General features: G+C 54.7%; 3 protein-coding genes across 9 annotated transcripts in view; 2 read left to right on the plus strand and 1 right to left on the minus strand.

The window, feature by feature from the left end:
* Positions 1 to 1,036: 1,036 nt before the first annotated feature.
* Positions 1,037 to 1,875, plus strand: PI3 (peptidase inhibitor 3). Its single transcript, XM_032448603.1, has 3 exons — positions 1,037 to 1,168; positions 1,380 to 1,541; positions 1,665 to 1,875. The coding sequence occupies exons 1-3, from the start codon at positions 1,105 to 1,107 to the stop codon at positions 1,667 to 1,669; spliced, it is 231 nt and encodes a 76-aa protein (XP_032304494.1). The 5' UTR covers positions 1,037 to 1,104; the 3' UTR covers positions 1,670 to 1,875.
* Positions 1,876 to 5,311: 3,436 nt separating this feature from the next.
* Positions 5,312 to 13,478, plus strand: KCNS1 (potassium voltage-gated channel modifier subfamily S member 1). Of its 5 annotated transcripts, XM_032448634.1 has the most exons (4): positions 6,406 to 6,555; positions 6,965 to 7,322; positions 8,866 to 9,857; positions 12,149 to 13,478. In XM_032448634.1, exons 3-4 carry the CDS (start codon positions 8,892 to 8,894, stop codon positions 12,590 to 12,592), a joined length of 1,410 nt encoding a protein of 469 aa, XP_032304525.1. In that variant the 5' UTR covers positions 6,406 to 6,555; positions 6,965 to 7,322; positions 8,866 to 8,891; the 3' UTR covers positions 12,593 to 13,478. The 5 variants fall into 5 exon arrangements, with proteins under 5 accessions (XP_015737006.1, XP_015737007.1, XP_032304525.1 ...); XM_015881520.2 differs by lacking the exons at positions 6,406 to 6,555; positions 6,965 to 7,322 and adding an exon at positions 5,312 to 5,981; XM_015881521.2 differs by lacking the exon at positions 6,965 to 7,322 and having other exon boundaries at positions 6,295 to 6,408.
* A 1,357-nt stretch (positions 13,479 to 14,835) lies between these two features.
* STK4 (serine/threonine kinase 4) overlaps positions 14,836 to 18,130 on the minus strand; it is a 35,870-nt gene continuing 32,575 nt past the window's right edge. For all 3 annotated transcript variants that reach the window (XM_015881517.1, XM_015881516.1, XM_015881518.1), the window contains one exon: positions 14,836 to 17,572. In XM_015881517.1, coding sequence (XP_015737003.1) covers positions 17,414 to 17,572 — 159 coding nt within the window. In that variant the 3' untranslated portion in view covers positions 14,836 to 17,413. The remainder of the gene's footprint in view (positions 17,573 to 18,130) is intronic.

Genomic DNA, 18,130 nt, shown 5'->3' on the forward strand with positions numbered 1-18,130 from the left:
ATACAGCCGGGACGTCGCCTCCACGACCAGACCCTGGAGCGAATGGGGAGCGCAGCGCTGCCCTCTGCACCCCCAGCAGCTGCCCGACTCCCAGAGATGGTTTCAAAAGTGATCAAGGGATTGTATCTCTCATTAAAAGCGCTAAATTAGCGGTGCGCGTCCCTGAACGGCTGTTTGGGTTGGCTGACTCCTTCCAGGTTGTTTAACAAATGACTTTACAAAGAGCTCGATGTAACCACAGAGTCATTAGGGGAAGCGGGTAATAATTAACAGATACCCAGACAGTTCAGGACCGGTTCTTGTGGCACATGGAGGCACAATAGATGGGAAGTCAGAGCAGCAAAGGGCAGAGTGAGACACGCACAGGGTGAAGGCTGGGCAGGGAGCGCAGAGGGACGGTGTCCTCCTTTTTCCTGGGCTTTGCCCGGAGCGTTGCAAAACCCGGGGCTGCCCCGGGCTGCGTTTGCGGGAACACAGCTGGCTGAGAGCTGGGTGCTTGGCTATGGGGGGGAGGGGGTTGGAGGGTACCCCCCGACTATTCCCTGTGCCCACCTCCAGCACAGCTGGGCTCCGTGCACAGCAAGAACCCCAAGGAAAAGCTTTGGGAACCATTGCACAAGGTAAGGGGGACATTACTCCATTTCCTACCAGAGTCAATATCCCGTTGCCCAAGAGCGCCCAATGAAAACAACTCTGCATGGAGCAAGGGCGCAACCTCCTTGTGCAGGAGGGATATTGCCTGCCCCAGCAAAGCCTCAGGAGGGAGCACAGCAGGTCACCATCACATCTTAACCTGGAGAATGGTGCAAGTACAGCAGGGCTCCCCACCACTGCCCATCTGCTCAGGGCTGTGTCCCCCCCATCCCCCCAGGTGCAACCACACAGCACAGTTGTGCAATGCAGCAACTTGGCTTCTTGAGCAATTGAACAATTGATGTGTGTCTTATGCAAAAGGCTTCCAGAAAACAACGCAACAGCAGAGGAAAAAGGCACAAACAAACCCATCCAGCTTCCCCCCAAACCTCCACCCCATCCTGTCCCCAAGCACTTAAATGCCACTGTACCCCAGCAAGTCACACTCACACCTCTTAGAAGAACAGCAGCATGAAGACCGTGCCTGCTCTCCTGCTCGTGGGGATGCTCATCCTCTGGGCTGAGCTGCCATCAGGTACGATACCTTGGAGGGAAAAGTAGCAGGTTACTGTTTGCAGCAGTAAGCCATCCCCACTCTGTGCTTTGCTGCAGAGGTTGCTTGAAAAGGGCAGCTCCTCCTTGTGCTTAAAGAGGAGTGGGTAGTACCTGCATCAGCTGGGAAAACGTCCCCTTGGAGCCCTCCCTGGGGTGTCTTAGCTGCAGCAAACCGCCCTGTGCTCCTGCAGGCACTGCCTGGTCCTGCCCTGAGGTCCGCATCACCTGTGCCATGGCCAACCCGAGGAATGACTGCTACAGTGACCGGCACTGCCCACGCTCCAAGAAGTGCTGCCAAACCTTCTGTGGCCGGCGATGCATCTCACGCCCTCCTGCCATCCGCTTGACCTACGGTACTGTCACTTCCACGGCCACCTCGGGGTGCTGGGGGCTGTGGTGGCCATGGCTCTGGGCAGGAAGTTTGGGCTGTTGGGGTAAGCCAGCGTTACCTCTTTGCTCTCTCTCCCTTTCCCCAGTGTGAGCTGCTGCTCCCAGCACAGCCCGAGTGTGCCTGTGTCCCTATGCTACCTCCAGCACCATGCACCTGCAGAAGGACAGCCAGCTCACAAAGGATGGGGACAGCTTCTTGCTCACACTCTGAGACCTCCTCCACTGCTATGTGCCATCTTCTCACCCTCCTCCTTCATTCCTCACTGCTGTTACAACAAATAAAAACTTGTCCCAGGAGCACCAGTGTGCAGCTCTTTTCCTCCCCTTCCTGCCTCTCGTGGCCCATCCTAGTGCACATCCCCAGGTGCACCTGAGCTGTGGGATGAGGAGTAGAACCAGTGCTATGGGATGGGGGTGCAGGGGCAGCCCCCACTGTATGGTGCTGGTGGAGGATACAAAGACCAGATGATGAGCTCACCATCCAAACTCAGGTGGGAAATAGATCATCACTCACCCATGGAGATGGCCCCTTGCTCCAAATGCACTCACGAAGGGGGAAGCACCATGTCCTGCACACTATGGGGCGCTGCACAGAGCCCCAGTGCTGCACCCAGGCTGGCACAGTGCTATGGACAGGCTGGCATGATGGCACATCCCATTAGTCACAGCTCCCAGCTCCCCTCCTCCAGCAGCACCAGCTATTATCAGCTATTAAGCAGGCATTTCCATACAGCTGGCTAATTTGATAACGCTGCAATTATCTTGGTTTGTTAACAAGATTAAATTGCTAATTAGTTTGATTAAGCACAGTGCTCCAGGCATGGGGTGCCTGTCCTGTGGGGACAGAGGAAAGATGACAACACAGGAGGGCTCCATTCCTCTGGGACCTGCAGGCCTTGGTGTGGGTGTTTGCAAGGACCCTTCCTCCAGCCTTTGTCACCACTGCCACCTGGTTGGGCAGCAGGAGATGGTGAGGGTGGCCTGAGGAGGGGGCTGAGGGGCTCAGTGTGGGACTCCCAGCTGTGGGACCTCCAGGTGGGGTCTGAATACAGAGCAGGTTGGTGCTCTGAGGTGATGTGAGACCTTTCCAAAGGATATTCCAACCGGTCTGATAGGAAAAGCTCTGTGAGGGGGGGTTAACCAGCCGTATTCCCAGCAGGATGCAGCTGCTGCATGGAACCCAAAGAGTGAAATCCCTGCACTGAGAGGACTGTACTACATATGGGGAGCAGCCCCACTCGTAGGAGAATAAATCAGTGCCACCCCAGTTCCTGCACACAATATATACAGCTGTTCAGAGAAACAAAGCATCCTCCCTGCTGAAGGCCGACCCATGTATGCACTCTTGCTGTGCTGCCTCCCACACAATGGGTGCCCTCTCTGAGGCTCAGGAAGGGATAAGCCCAGTGCTGAAGTGTGTGCGTGGGCAGCGCTGCTCACAAAGGGAGGGTGAGGGGTTCACCCATAGCAGAGCACAGCTCCTGTTAGCACCAGCACAGGGATTCCCACAACCCTGCCCGTGCCAAGGCACACGCAGCTGCTCCTTCCCCTGACGGCTATGTAGGTTAATGGCATGCAATGTGATTGCGAGACACAGGAAACCACAAAGCTCTGTCAATATTTAGCTTTTGCACATTTGGCTAATTAGGGAGCAACCTGTGATTCCCTCTGAAGGGGGAGCGGCTGCTCCGCTCACCTCCATCACTCTGAATGTTCCTGCTCAGGGTGGGATAGACATCACCTCCTTATTTCTGGAGTTCTCTTGGTCCCAAACTGCAGTGCCCAGGCTCTGGATGTCAGAAATCATTACACTAAATACAGCTTCGTGCATGATTCATGAGTCAAGGCTCTGTGTCCATCAAGAGATGGGCAAAAAGAGAGCCTGGTCCCAACACACACAGAGCCCAAATGGGCAGACACTGAATGCAGGCAATGGGCCGATGCCCACTGGTACCTTTCTGCTTTGGGAGCTGCTGCAACTCACATTGATAATGAGCATGGGCAGCTGGCACAATGGCCAGGAGCAGCTCCAGAGATGCACTGAGCACAGCCAGCCCAGGGCTGATGGAGCCATCTCCTGGCGTGGTGCAACCTTTAAAGGCAGAGGAATGGTTCTTCTGAAACATCATCAGGAGGCTCCTTCCAGCTGCAGGGTGAGCAGTACAGGTGCTACGCTGCAGCAGCAGGGATCATGCTGGGACACAAATGTTTCTACCATCACTCCAGACCTCTGGAAATCAGGGTGATGCATCACCTCTTTGTGCCTGGATCTGGCTGAAGACGCGGTCCCTGGGCTGTGAAAGACAAGCAACAAGTGCGGGCAGCCCTTGGTGTGGTGGTGGTGATGGAAACAAGAGATGGAGCAGCGCAGAGTAGGGATGTGTCCTGGGAGCAGCAACCAGCGCAGGGATGCTGTAAGGTGAGGTTGGAGGTGATGAGCATCCTCCAGGTGTGTCGAAGCCCTTCAGACAGTAAATCCCTTTTCATTAAAGCAGCTCTGCAAACACGCTGTACCCGTTTCTATTTCCCCCCTATGTTTTAATTTCTTGCTACGTCAGCTATTAAATAACAGAAAAAGAAAAAAAAAGAAGAAAAAAAAAAAGAGCAGGAGGAAGGAAGGAGCAGAGCCGACACGGGATGAGTCACTGCAGCACGGAGATGGCTGCTGGCTCCACTCACTGTGCAGCACAGAGCGTGGCACGTGGCTGCGTCCCTTGGCCCCGCGTGGAGCGTTGGCCAAATGGTTATCGACAAACCCCCCCCGGCAGCAGTGGGAGGAGGGCCACCTTTGAGAGGCAGGAGGGGAGATGTGAAGGAGGGGATGGCGTTTCCAGCTGACCTGATTTCTTCTTGTTTCCCTGTGCGCATCACTGTGAGTTAGCTCAGGAGCTGCGCTGGTCGCGGGGGCTGTAGGAGCTGCATCCCCTGGTGTGGTTACATTGATGGTGCTGTGGGCACGGCCCTGTGCTGGAGAGCAGCCTGGAAACAGGAGCCCTTCCATCCTGCTCTGGCTTCTGGGTGTTAGTGGGAGGTTGGAGCTGGCTGATGGGAGAGCCGGTCCTTCTGCAGCAGTGGGGGACAATGCACCCGGGTACCACTTGTGCTGCAGAAAAGCTGGAGGGATGACAGTGATGCCAGCACCAACCCAGGAGAGGCCGGGAGGTGAGCAGTCCCAGGCTGGGAGTAGAGTGAAGGGACACCCAGGGCTGCCCAATGTCTTTTCCCTGCTGCTGGTACAGCCATACAGGGACACAGGTCTGGGTCTGGCCAGCAGCAGTGCACAAATGGGGCCGTGGAGGAGCACTGGCAGCATGTGTAGGCTGCCCAGAGTGTGCGCTGAGCAGGTCCCATGGAGAGCCCACGACTTCCCCAGGCAGTGCTCTCTCCCAGGAAAACAGAAGGGGAAAAACAGTTCCCCCTGGTAACAGAGCAGACGCACGGGAATCACGCCCTGCAGACGCCATAGCATCACCCCACAGCATCATCCCACAGTATCTCCCTGCAGCCAGGCAGGGAGCAGCGTGCGAGCAGCCAGTGGCGGCATTCATCTCGCAGCTCAGCCATCCCTAATTGCCATCAAAATGAAGCTCCTTGCTTGGTGTCACAGAACAGAGGAATTCCCCTCACTTGGGGATTTTTTCTCATTTTTTTTTTTCCCAGGCCTCCCTCAAAGTCTCCCCTTCCCTCCCCCCCCTCCCTCCGTCTCCTCCTTCCCATGTAAACAAGCGCTGGGCGCACACAGCCTGACACATCACGCACATGGCAGCCCGCTGACGGCCCCGCAGCGCTGCCTGGTGCAGGGACGGCGCTGGCACGGCCACGGAGGCGGGCACACGGCAAAGGGAAGGATGCTCTCCCCACAAAGCAGCTCCCGCATGGCTCCGTGCGCACCCAGGGAAGGTTGAAGGCCTGTAGGGTGCTAAAGCTGAAAGGATGGACGCGGTGTGAAGCTTCGCCTTGCGCTGCTCCAACACGGCTGCGATGAGACATCGCTGTGCGGCCACGCGGCCCCGACCAGCACCCGGCCGAGGGCTCAGCTCATCGCCCTGCCATCTCGCTGCCCTGCCAGCTGGCTCCTGGAACAGTTTTGGTGCTCGCCCTGCTGTGCCGGGGTGCCCACAGGTGGCCCAGTGATCTGAGCGCAGCTCGTGCCATGCCCGGGGCTCACTGCCTTTGCCCACCTCTGACAAGGAGACAGCGGGGAGCTCAGCGCCCGGGGGCACTCAGCCTGGGGGGGCTGCCCTGGTGCCCCACACGAGCCTCATGGCAAGGAGGAGGATGGAGCTGGATGGCGTGATGGGATCCCAGCAGGGCCGAGGCACAGTGCCTGCACGGTGTGGGGGGGCGCGCTGATCTGGGGGTCCCTGCCCGCCCCAACAGCTTGCTCTGGGCACTTTGAGCAGGTAAGGACATGGGGTGGGGTACCTATCCTTGGCCACGGCTCCCATTCTATCCTGCTGCCAGCCTTGGCCGCTGGCCCTGCATCAGTCACAGGGGAAAGTGCCCGCTCGCTCCGGAGCTGTTCCAATTAACAAGCCGGCTTTGCCAACAGTCGGGTTCCCCCCGGCGCGCAGAAACAGCTCACACCCATCTCCAGCTTTCCCAGGGGCGCAGGGGGGAATTCCCCAGAGCCCCCCTCCATCTTTTCCCCCGCTCGAAGCGCAGCAGCCAGGGCGGGCGGGGCCGGAGGGCGGCACCCCGCTGGAGGGGGAGGACGGGGGGCGGCGGGGCGGCCCCCCCCGGCCCCACGGAGCTGCCGCCGGCCCCGCAGGGCTCCGCAGGGCTCCGCGCCGGGCGTGCACGTTGCGGCGGGGGCGGCGCCGAGGGCAGGTGAGAGCGGAGTCGGGCCGGGCTCCGGCTGCGGGTGCGGCATCGCGGGGGAAGCGGGAGACCGGCAATGCAGGGAGCAGCGGGGACCGGGCGGCAGCATCCCGGAGAGCTGCGGGGAGCGGCACGGCGGGGCTCCGGCATCCCGGGGTGAGAGGGGAAGGGGGCGGCGGGTGAGCGGGGTGTGCCGGCATCCTCATGCTGGGATGCTGCTCGGAGCCGGAGATCGGGGATACCCCTCCCGGTCCCTCTGCAGGCGGCGGTAGGGGAGCCCCGCTCACCGAAGGGCTTTCCCTTCCTTCCCCACAAGAAGCTCAGGGGCCCGGGGGTCCACACCCCAGATCTGTGCATCTGCTGCCCAAAACCTGGGGGCAGAGGGTGGCACAGGGCAGCGCATCGTCTGCAGCAGCACTGGGCTGCCAGCTCTGAGCAGACACCGGAAAGGTTGATCATCTTCCCTCAAGGAAGGCAGGGAATCCCCCCGCCATCTGCCTCCCAACCCTGGGCACTTCGGTGGCCTCTCAGCGTGCAGCAGGAGCTCACTCTTTGTGTCTCCCAGCAGTGGGAAGCCCCTTCCGTGCTCCCCCCGTGTCCCCCAGGCAAACCGCCCAAGGACAGGCATGCTGCTGAGCATTCTCCACTCGGCGAGCACAGGGATGCTCAGCGATAGGAATGGGGCTCTTCTGCATGACGAGTAAAGCGGTGCCTCCCCAGTGCTGCCCAAGCTGCCCCCGGTGCTGAGGACAGGAGCTCAGCCCCACGTTTCTCCCAGCCCTGCCCCATGGGCACCCTACTCTAAGCACACCCAGGACAAATGGGTGCATAGGGCTGGGCTGCAGTAGGGGCTGAAGGGTTTCCTCTGCTCCGCGTTCCCAATGGCTCCTCTGAGACACGCCGCCGGGAAGCCGTGCTGAGAGGTGAGTACAGGGCTTTTTATTTGGACTGTTAATCTAAATCCATTGTACCTGTTTGGAAAACCCCCTCGTGCAATACTCCCTGCATTCACCACATCCCTCCTTGAATATCTATGAGCATCTCCCTTCCCGCCCCCCTGGGTCCCCTCTGCCAGTTGCAATACGTATACATAACTTCCACTGGAAAGCCTTTCAGGAGAAAAAAAACCCACCACGTTGTCAAGGGAAACTCTTGTAGCATTTCACACAGATAGGCTCAATCTGCTTTTATATGCAATTTTTTGCTGTCATAAATGCACGTATTAGAGAGATATTTTTTTCTCCACAAGGCACATATTCAAGTGAATGCCCAGTTCACGCTGGGCTCGTGCAATTCCAATAGTTGCTCCTTAAAACAGCTTACAGTACATTCCCAAATGTAGCAGGAAGAATCAGGCTTCATCTGTTCCATCATTTATGGAGACGGCGGCGTAACTAAAAGGGAAATTAGCAAATTCACATTTCTCCAGACAGACACATTTGTATTCTCTGCCCATTGTGCCTTTGCAAAGAAACACAGCCGACCTTCCCCATCCTTTTGCAGCACAGAGCCCCGCAGACACCACGCGGTGTCGGCGATCCAACAGGGAGAGCACGCAGCATTGGGTCCAAACCCTGCACTGCCCTGAGGCTCAGCTCAGCTCCTCACCACTACGAATTAGAGAACTCTTAGTTGCTGTTTTAGATTCCTAGATGAAAGTGAGACGTGGGCAGAAGTCATTTGCTCTGTGTGCAGAAACAAGATTCGGGAAGGAGAATCTCCATCAGAGATCCTTGGGCTGCACCCTCAGCCTGTGCTCAGCCCCAACCCACCCCATTAAGGGCTGTTCTTCAGGGCTCTGCTACCTTCTCTCACCTGCTCTGCTCTGAGCTCCACATTCAGTCACAGAGGAGCCCCCAGGGGCTGCCCAAAGCAGCAGATGTATAGGGGAAAATCTGGTTGTGGGGGCTGAGTAAACCTGGTGCCAGGGCTGTATGGCTGTGCCCTGCCAGCTCTGCTATGGCTCTGCAAACAGCAGCACTTGGGCACACAAGGTGAGCGGCATCTGTTCTCAAGGTGACTTGGATGGCAAGCAGCATTCACCTTGATTTAAACCTCAGGTCAAGATGGGTAAATGTACTTCAGGGTATGGGGATGCTGCTCTCCGTTAGGTGCTAGATCTGCTTTTCAGTGGCAAATGGCATTGCTGCTGTGCAAAAAAGCAGGGCTCCCCAAAACCTGCAAAAACACTGAAATCAGGACTTCACGTTTTTATCCCTCCTGACATACAGGTTCTTATTTCAGAGCCATCAGCGATTCTGAGTCATATCTCTGTTATGTTTCATCACTATAAAAATAAATGGTAATATTTTACACGGTGGGACACACACGTACAAACACAGCAGGCAGGTGTGTTGTGTTGGCACTTCTGCTGTGGAAATTCCCCACAACACCAAAGAGCAAAGCCCAGAGGCACCTCCCATCTCCTGCATGCTCCCATCAAGCCCCTCTGCATCTTACCCACAGGTGGAGGGACTCCCGCTTTGCTGATCATGGTCAACAAGACCTTAACCTACTGGGGTGCCGCCTTCGAGGAGGACTTGATCAACATCAACGTGGGAGGGCTGCGGCGGCGGCTGAGCCCCAGTGCTCTCTCCAAGTTCCCTGACACGCGCCTGGGCCGCCTGCTGTCCTGCGACTCAGAGGAGTCCATCCTGCAGCTCTGCGACGACTACGATGTGAGCGCACGGGAGTTCTACTTTGACCGCAACCCCGGCTTCTTCCTCTACGTGCTGCACTTCTACCAGACGGGCAAGCTGCATGTGATGGACGAGCTGTGTGTCTTCTCCTTCAGCCAAGAGATTGAGTACTGGGGCATCAATGAGTTCTTCCTGGACTCGTGCTGCAGCTACCGCTACCATGAGCGCAAGCTGGAGGGCCGGCACCACACCTGGGATGAAGAGAGCGAGGTGAGCAGCGTGGACACATCACCCGATGAGATCTCAGACATCAACCACGAGCTGCTGCGCTACAGCACGCTGCGCTGCGGCACGGCGCGCAAGCGGCTCTGGCTCACTATGGAGAACCCCGGCTACTCCATCCCCAGCAAGCTGTTCAGCTTCGTGTCCATCAGCGTGGTGCTGGTGTCCATTGCCACCATGTGCATCCACAGCATGCCTGAGTACCAGCGGGTGGATGAGAGCGGTGCCGTGCTCGACGAGCCCGTCCTGCACAAACTGGAGTATTTCTGCATCTCCTGGTTCACTTTTGAGGTGTCCTCCCGCCTCCTGCTCTCCCCCAACCCCAAGAAGTTCTTCAAGCACCCGCTCAACCTCATCGACATCGTCTCGGTGCTGCCCTTCTACTTCACGCTGCTGGTGGACGTGACGGCGGGCAGCGACTCGGAGCTGGGCAACCTGGGCAAGGTGGTGCAGGTCTTCAGGCTGATGCGCATCTTCCGCGTGCTGAAGCTGGCGCGGCACTCCACCGGGCTGCGGTCTCTGGGGGCCACCCTAAAGGTAAGCTGGCCATCTCCCATCTGTGGTCTCTGGGCAAGCAGAGGGCTCTGTGCTGGGTGGGGATGAGCGATGCTGTTTGCAGCAAGCTTCCAGCTCTGGGTGCTGCCCAGGAAGACTGCCTGGGGCTGTGGACATGCACATGCTAAGGCAACATAGCGTGAGGGGCACTGAGTGAATCCTTCTACACACAGCCAGGGCTTGCAGAGGGCCAGCATAGGAGCAGGATGCTGGCATGCTGGGAGGTGGCACCCATACAGGTCTGGTGAAATGGGGTCCTCATCTCCCATGTCATGCCCTCTTGTTGTGACAAGAGATGAAGCATGAAGGCACTGAGCCCCTCACCACCTGTCACTGTGGCCCTGATCTCCATCACTGCAGCTCAGCCATCCTGTGCTGGTCTCCCCTGTCCCCACCGGCCCTCCCTCATCCATCCCCACTGAGCTCACGTACCAAGGGAGGGTGAAGCTGCCCCCTTCCCTACCTGCACTCACATATGAACTCCAGCTAATTAAGCCCAGACTTTAATTTTCTCTCCTTCTTGGTGACCACTCCAAGACAAACCCCAAAGCCAGCCCTTCAAGCTGGTCAAGCAGAGCAGCACAGGCTCGAGCCATGCACAGGGAGCACAGACCAAAAGCAGGCAGCTGGGTCTCATGATGGGGCACTGCTGGCACAAGGCATTTGTGAGCATGGGAGCCAGAGCTGGAGGCATGGGGAGAACAGCCCCCAAATAGGGTTGGGGAGGAAAACAAAGTCCTGGGAGTGTTGTTTGCGATGCAGATGCCTGCAGCACATTTGTTTCTGATAACTCACCTTAGAAGAGTAATTAGCAAGTGGCAACCACATGTAAAACTGCTTACAGAATCTAAATAAAACTGCACATGTGGGAAAGGCTCCCTGGGCCCTCTCTGCACTCCACATAAATGCAATGAGGCTACAGCAGGGCTGCCCAGCCTACCTGTGTGTCACCAAGGTGCAGGAGGAGCAGCGTTCAGTTCTGCCCACCAACCCCACGGTGATGTGATTTAGTGGCACTTCTTGGGGACACCGACCCAGCTGCAGCCAGGGTGGACACAGACAGAGCTGATGCAGCAGCTTGGCACTGGGACTCACTGGGCACGAAAATGACAACATAGTGTTAATTATAATTTAGTTCCTACTGCAAAAAGCATCAGCAGAGGAACAAAGCCTGCTCATGGCCAGGGAGCAAGGGGTCTGGCACAGCAAGGAGCTGTTTGCTGCCACCAAAGTGCCGGCAGAGGGACTGATGCCATTTGTGCATCACAGACTCTGAGCGGTCTTCAGAATACCCGGGGTTTGATCCAGTGTCCACTGAATTTGATGGGAGCAACAGGTGTGGGGTTGTGACACTGACACCGGGCAGTCTGGGCTCCAGGGACCCACGTGGGTTGTCATCTGCCCCTCTTGTGACCTGGACATGAAGATGGCAGAGCTGGAGCTGCACATCCCAGAGGGGCCTGTGTCACCTATTTGGAACAGGTGTCACCATGGGCTTGGTTGCCATGCTGGTATCTCTGGCTGGGTTCAGCCCAGGCTCTTTGCTTCATTTTTCTTCTGCTGCAGTGGAGGGAAGGCACCATGCACACACAGCAGGGGAAAACAGCCTGCCTTCCCCTCACCTCTGTCCTCCAACGCATCCCGGGGCTGTAACTGATGCTCTTTAAAGATGCATAGGGTTATTTGGCTGGGACCTGCAGACATGCTGCTGAGCTCCAGCCCAGAGCATCTTTCTTGGCAACCTGACACATCTGTGAAGCTTGGAGCTCTTTGTCCTTCCCTGGGAGCAGCCCCAGAGCTGCTGTGGGGCTTTTGCAAATAACACATTGTTTGAACTCTGATTTCCTTTCCCTAAAAGATGAAAAGCAAATTGGCAGATCAGCAGGTAAAAACAGCCAAGAAATCCACTTGTGACACCCAGAAAGGGAGAGAACTGCAGCGCTCCTGCTCTGTCCCCAGCCCTGTCTCTGCTTCACTCCCCACATCCCCAGGCTCAGCCCTGTGGGCTGCCTCTGGATCCCACCCTGTGCACATCCATATCCCATTGCCACCACCCTGGGTCCCCATCTGCAAGCTCAGCTGTTCCCTGGTGCCCCATGGGGACGGGTCCTGGGCCCAGCCCAGGGGATGTTCAATGCCGCAGGGCTGTACCTTGTCTATGGGCAGGCAGGTGCTAGGTGATGCTATATGCAGGATCTGGGACCACAGAGTGGCATAACTCAGTGTCCTGCATGTGTTCATTTTCACTCACTATACTCTGCTTTGCCTTCCAGCACAGCTACCGGGAGGTGGGCATTCTGCTGCTCTACCTGGCTGTGGGGGTGTCTGTCTTCTCTGGCGTAGCCTACACTGCAGAGAAGGAGGAGGATGTTGGCTTTGACACCATCCCGGCATGCTGGTGGTGGGGCACTGTCAGCATGACCACAGTGGGGTATGGTGATGTGGTGCCCGTCACTGTGGCAGGGAAGCTGGCTGCCTCGGGCTGCATCCTGGGCGGCATCCTGGTTGTGGCACTGCCCATCACCATCATCTTCAACAAGTTCTCCCACTTCTACCGCAAGCAAAAGGCACTGGAGGCTGCCGTGAGGAACAGTGAGAAGAAGAAGCCCGAGGAGATGGAGAGCGAGCAGGACTCAGAGGCAATGAGTGAGAGCTCCCTGGGGAGGGGCAGCCCTGACCGACGCAGTCTCACCCCTGGTGCCCTCCCTGCTCCCTGAGTCCCATGCAAGGGACGGGGGGTCCAGGTCGGTGCAGAATGAGCCCAGTAGGAGTGGCAGTGCCTGGCGTGGGATCCACCCTGCAGCAGGACTGGTTGGCCATGGCCCTCCTTGCATTGCATTGCAGGTGTCCCCATCCCTGTCTGCGGGGCTCCTGCATTCCTTCCAGAGGAGTGGCTGCTGCAGACACTGGCACCCAGCCCATGCAGCACAGAGCCTGCCCAGGGCTGCCAGGGCACAGGGGACACTGCTGGGCACAGAGCAGCTGCCTCTGCTGTGTCTGTGTGCCCCCGACTCCTGGAGCAGGAGGAGCTGGGGCTGCAGCCTCTGTGCAGGGAGTGGGGACAGACGGACCTTGCACTGCTCCTCACCAGATCCTGCCTGACCCCTCACAACCAGGCAGGGGGGCACCCCCACCCCACCTGGCCCCTGACCTGGCTGCACACATCCCAGCATCAATTCCCTCAGCAACGTGCACCCCGCAGCCAGCTGACCAGCCAGAGCCACGCAGATGGCTTTCAGGGCACGGCAGTGAATGGGGATGGCTCTGCCACAGGGACTGCTGACCTCGGGGAAGAGACGATGGAGCTGGTGCAGACACATCCTCTCTGCACGGGTGGGAGCAGGGTGTGGATGCTCACGTCCATGTCTTCCAGCACTATCTGCTCCGGTCCAGCTCCCACTCCACTCTTACTTGAACAAAGGAAGGAGTTTCCCCTTCTCTCCATAAATATTCCAGTAGCAAAATGTACTAAAATAGGAAGACTGAATGACATGTATTAACTAAAAAAGCATTATGCAAATCATTAAAAGAGCATGTAAATTAATTTTTCTATCTATGCATGGGATGCATATGGCATATTTTATTAAAGATGGAAGTGACCCACTTGGGAAGCTGGTTCTCTGTGTCACAGCAGCTCTGCCACCGCCCATCAGAGCGAAGGGACCACACACCCCTGGGGCAGCAGCTTTCCCAAGGGCATCTGCGCTCTCATTTGGCACAGTGGGTAAATCAATTAAATGCTGTATCAGGTTATTTCCACATAAACCACCCTCCGCACTCAAAAAGTGATTGATGAAGGACTGAGTTACCTCCAGGGGACAGTGATTAAGGGGTGACCTTATTAAGCTATTTCATGCTGCTGAGAATTGGACAACGCTGCTTTGGGACAAAGCAAACTTCATTTCTTCTTTCAAACTTTTTCCCTTTGCCAGCTGCCACAGCCCTGGCTGCCCTGAGCTCTGTGCTGGGTATGGGAAAACCAGGAGATCTTAAGGGTCAGGACCTGGGGGACAGGAGACCCCTCACTACAGCACAAGGGCTGTCCTGCTGCTGCAACAGCTCTGGGTGGGACCCAGCCTTTATTAAGTTAACAGCAATGAGCTGGCAGAGAGCAGGGCAGGATGCGATTCATAGATGGGATTGAATTGTTCTAAAGTTTTTAAAGAAGTTGGCTGCTTTCCTGGGCTCTTAAATTAAAGGGTAATTAAGTCACTCTCAGTCTGGAAATAGCTGATGGGTGTTTCCTGGTTTGACTATTAAATTTTGCTGGAGTGATTAATGCAATGAGAAATCATCAGCTCTCAAGTCAGGGCTGTCAGCCAACACCAAGAGCATTTATCTGAGCTCCTGCTTGGGCTCCTCTGGCCCATGGACAGAAGGAAAGAGGACAAAATGAGGGCTACCCATCAGCCATGGTCTGTTAGCCACATGCAATTCATATCTCTGCAGCATGAAAGGAGTGCAGGTGAGGACTCCCCTGGGATGCAGCCCTCCCTTCGTGCAGGTGTTCTGTGGCTTCATGATGATGTTGCTAAGAGCACATAAGTGCTCCGGGCTTTCCTAGCTTCTAGGAATGCCTGCAGCCTCCCTACCATTGGATTCCACACTCCTTCCTAACATTTAAAAGCTCACATCTATTTTGTTTCTTCCGGCATTGCTAACACAAGCTGCCTCCTGAATGAATTCTGTCTCTGCCTCAGTTAGTCATCCCTTCGGGACAGATTTAGTAACTGCTCAGGGAAACCACGTAAAAGCCAACAGTTCGCCATGGAAGGCAGCACCCACTCACTGTCAGTGTTCTGAGCGAGCGAGCTGAGAGCACAGCCAGGATTAGGAGCGCGACTCGAACCTCACCTGCTGCATAGGAAGGGATGGATTGCCCTGCACCTGGTCCCAAAGCACCTCCTGTCACTGCTTGCCAGCTCTGCGGATGCGTACAGAACAGTCAGGACACTGAAGCTCTCCATAAGGACAGTTTATTTGCCCCTTCGAACAAATAAGGCAAGAAATGTTGAGAAAGATCAAACACAACCTCCTGTATCAAACTCAGAGGAACGCAATAAAAGTTACTATTTCATACATATATAAACTAAGGACCCAACACTATTATATACAAACAGGCAGATCTTACAAAATAGCATTTCAAGTCAGCACTTTATGCCAGTGTTGCTAATTTGTTACAAAAAAAGTTAAAGCTACAAACTTCACATTATTGTCTTGTATGACTGACATCATCAGTATCTCTGGGTTTCAGAAGAAAAGATCAGGGTTTGTCCAGAACGCTTTCAGCAATGCAGATGGGCCCAAGGAGCACTTGAATGCAGCTTCAAAATTAAGCAAGTGTTTTGCTTAAAAACCCCGTCAGAACAGCTCTCCTTGAGGGTGTGAGCCTTGGTCTTAGTCTGTAGGACTCTGAGAACCGAGAGGGTACGATGCTCTACAAGGGGATCAAAAAGGGAATTACTTTCTCTCTACTCGATAATCAGAGAAGGAGAAAATAATTCGAGCTCCAAGTGCAAGAAATACCATCAAGTCTCGGCCATCGCAAGCTTGTAAGAAAGGTTCAAAGGCAGTCGGAGCAGTTTCACTTATTTTGGTTCATTTGCTGTGTTTTAAGACAATCACACCAGCAAAGCAGAGCATCTCAATGGCGCTTACATTCAGTTACAGCAGTCACAGGTTGCATATTCCAAAAGCACACACCACGATGTGGTGCTTCACTTAAAACTTGGGTTTTCTAATGCCCTACGATGACCAGAAAGTTACCTACACAGTGCAGAGGTAAAACTACTCCCAGCAGGATCTGCCTGACCGGTGTTACACACCAGCAGTGCATGGTTTGCCACATCCCACATCCCTGTGTCCCACCAGAGGTACAAAGCAGGCTTGGCAGAACAGTGCTGCTCACACTGCTGGTCACAGTGGGACAAACCGACGCAGACAGATCTGCAGAGGGGTACAAATGGCTTGATTCCTTTCACAGCAATGGAGTATATCTGTTAACAGTAGTCAGCAGTCTGCTGCAAGCAGGGAACAAGAGCCTCTCGAGGCATGGAATGAGCAGCATTTGAGTCAGGAGACAGTGCTGTTTAGTTGAATTACCTGTGGGATGTACCAAGGCCTGTTTCAGAGGATGACATGGAAACTCTTCTCTCCATCAGAGCAAAACAAAAATAAATTGGTAAGAACACATGGTTCTATTCAAATATTTCACCATAAAGCCATGCAGAGGCATTACTCGCTCTGTGCCCGGATTGGGGCTCACCTCACACTGCTCCTCAGCTCCACCACTGGGAGCGAACTGCATCATCCTCAGTGATTGTACATGCAGGGCATCTTCAGCCACCGACCCACGTTAGGAAATTGAATGAGAAAGGAGGGACTGGAAGAGAACAAATCTCTTCCCAGACACCGGCCATTGGGACATCAGCCATTGGCCTCTATGGATCAGCTCTGCCTCCACTCCATCTGACAACACACATCTCTGATACCCCAACAAATGTTTGCTTTCAGTTTAACTTTTTGACGTGCTAAGCCTGGCAGAAAGGTGAAGGATTGTGAAGGTTTTATTCCAGCACCTAAAGAGGTCAATTTGAAATGATGGAGCGTATGAAATATGTCACAAACTGCACAGCCCTTTCAGTGCTCTCAGACGCAGCACAAGTACCAAATTCTGAGGGAGGTTCACCTGACTTCCACCCATTCACACACTGTGCCCTCCCAGCACTCTGCTGTCAGCAGGAGGACATTTTCAAAGGGACAGATGAAGGGGAACCTGCTCTGTTTCAGGTCCGACCACCGATTGGCTTTCGGCCTTAAGTCAATGTGGGTTTTACATTACAGAACGTAACTTCTGGAGGCACAACACACTTCACCTACTGGTATTAATTCCTAACGTACATAAGCAAAGAACAAAACCAAGGTCTTGAAGAAATCCCACTCACGCAAAGCACAAAGTGTAAGGCATGGGGCTTATTACAGGCTGTTTAAAAATGAGATTTAAGTGTCTTCCAAAATGCTGGGCCAGTTTGCAGGTGTTCTCATCTACTCTCTTCAGCGACCTAAAACTTATCAGTACCTTAACAGCAGAACCATACAGTCATCAGCTTGAAACAGTCTGTGCATTCACAAAGGACAACAGAAACAACAAAAAATAAACCACAACAGATGCAGCCGTTAAATACACAATTCATATTAACTTAAGGGAAACAGAGTATGGAAAGGTTCATATGAAAGGAGAGTGAGCCATCTTCCATCGGTTTATTTCTATCCGCTCATCTGATTTAAAAATAATCCATCTAAAAACAGTAACAAAACTCCTTCGGATACTGCTTTAAATATGTGCCTAAATTAAAACACACCACGAGGATTCTCCATTCAATGGCATTCCTGAGTTCACAAAGGTGCTATGGAAAAATAAATGAGCAGAAGTATTGCCCTCTATTTTGCTAGCGTATTTCAATAGAAATCAACCTGTTTAGTAGTCATAGAAGCAAGGAGCTGATTGCTGGAGGCTGGAAGGACATTCTACCCGTGGCTCAGAAGTTCTGCTGCCGCCGCTTCTTGGCTTCGATGGCATCGAGGATGGGCTGCCGCTTGGACTGATACTTCTGACGGATCTCCTCAATCTCCTGCTCCATCATGGGGTCCAGCGCTGACAGCCTCCTCTGCAGCTCATCCACACTCCACGTCTTCAGCTGCCAGGGAGAGGAAACAAAAGATATGGGCATCAGAAGTGAAAGCGCACACAACTGCAGGTACCTCTGTACACACAGGTTGAACATCAGAGCTTAGTGGTCCTCTCCAGCCTTAATGACTTTATGATTAATATGAAAAAAACCTGGAAGTATATTACCTGTGCAGGTAGGTGATGCAGAACCAGGCTGCTGCTCATGGGTTAAGCAGAAGGGAGGTGTTTGGGAGGGAGGAGAGGGAAGTCAATGCACTGACAGTGCTCACACAGAGCAGGGGAAGGGGAGCAAGGCTGCCTGGCCCCAATCCCACATGTCATCTTCTCACTTGCACATGCATCTTTGAATGGAAAAACAGGAGTGCTTAGAACCTGACAGTCTCCATTTCACTTTGCTGCATGGCCTTGCCCTATAAACCAGCCCCACAGACACATTTTCTCCTGGAAATGAAGTTTTTAAAGGCTGGCACATCTGTCTCCATAGGGTTAGGCTTCAGGGATAGCAACATCATTCTCTTAATGAAGCGCCAGGAGCAAAGTAAGAAGAGGACAAGGACAGAGCATC

Source organism: Coturnix japonica, chromosome 20 (assembly GCF_001577835.2).
Source record: "Coturnix japonica isolate 7356 chromosome 20, Coturnix japonica 2.1, whole genome shotgun sequence".
Taxonomy (NCBI): domain Eukaryota; kingdom Metazoa; phylum Chordata; class Aves; order Galliformes; family Phasianidae; genus Coturnix; species Coturnix japonica.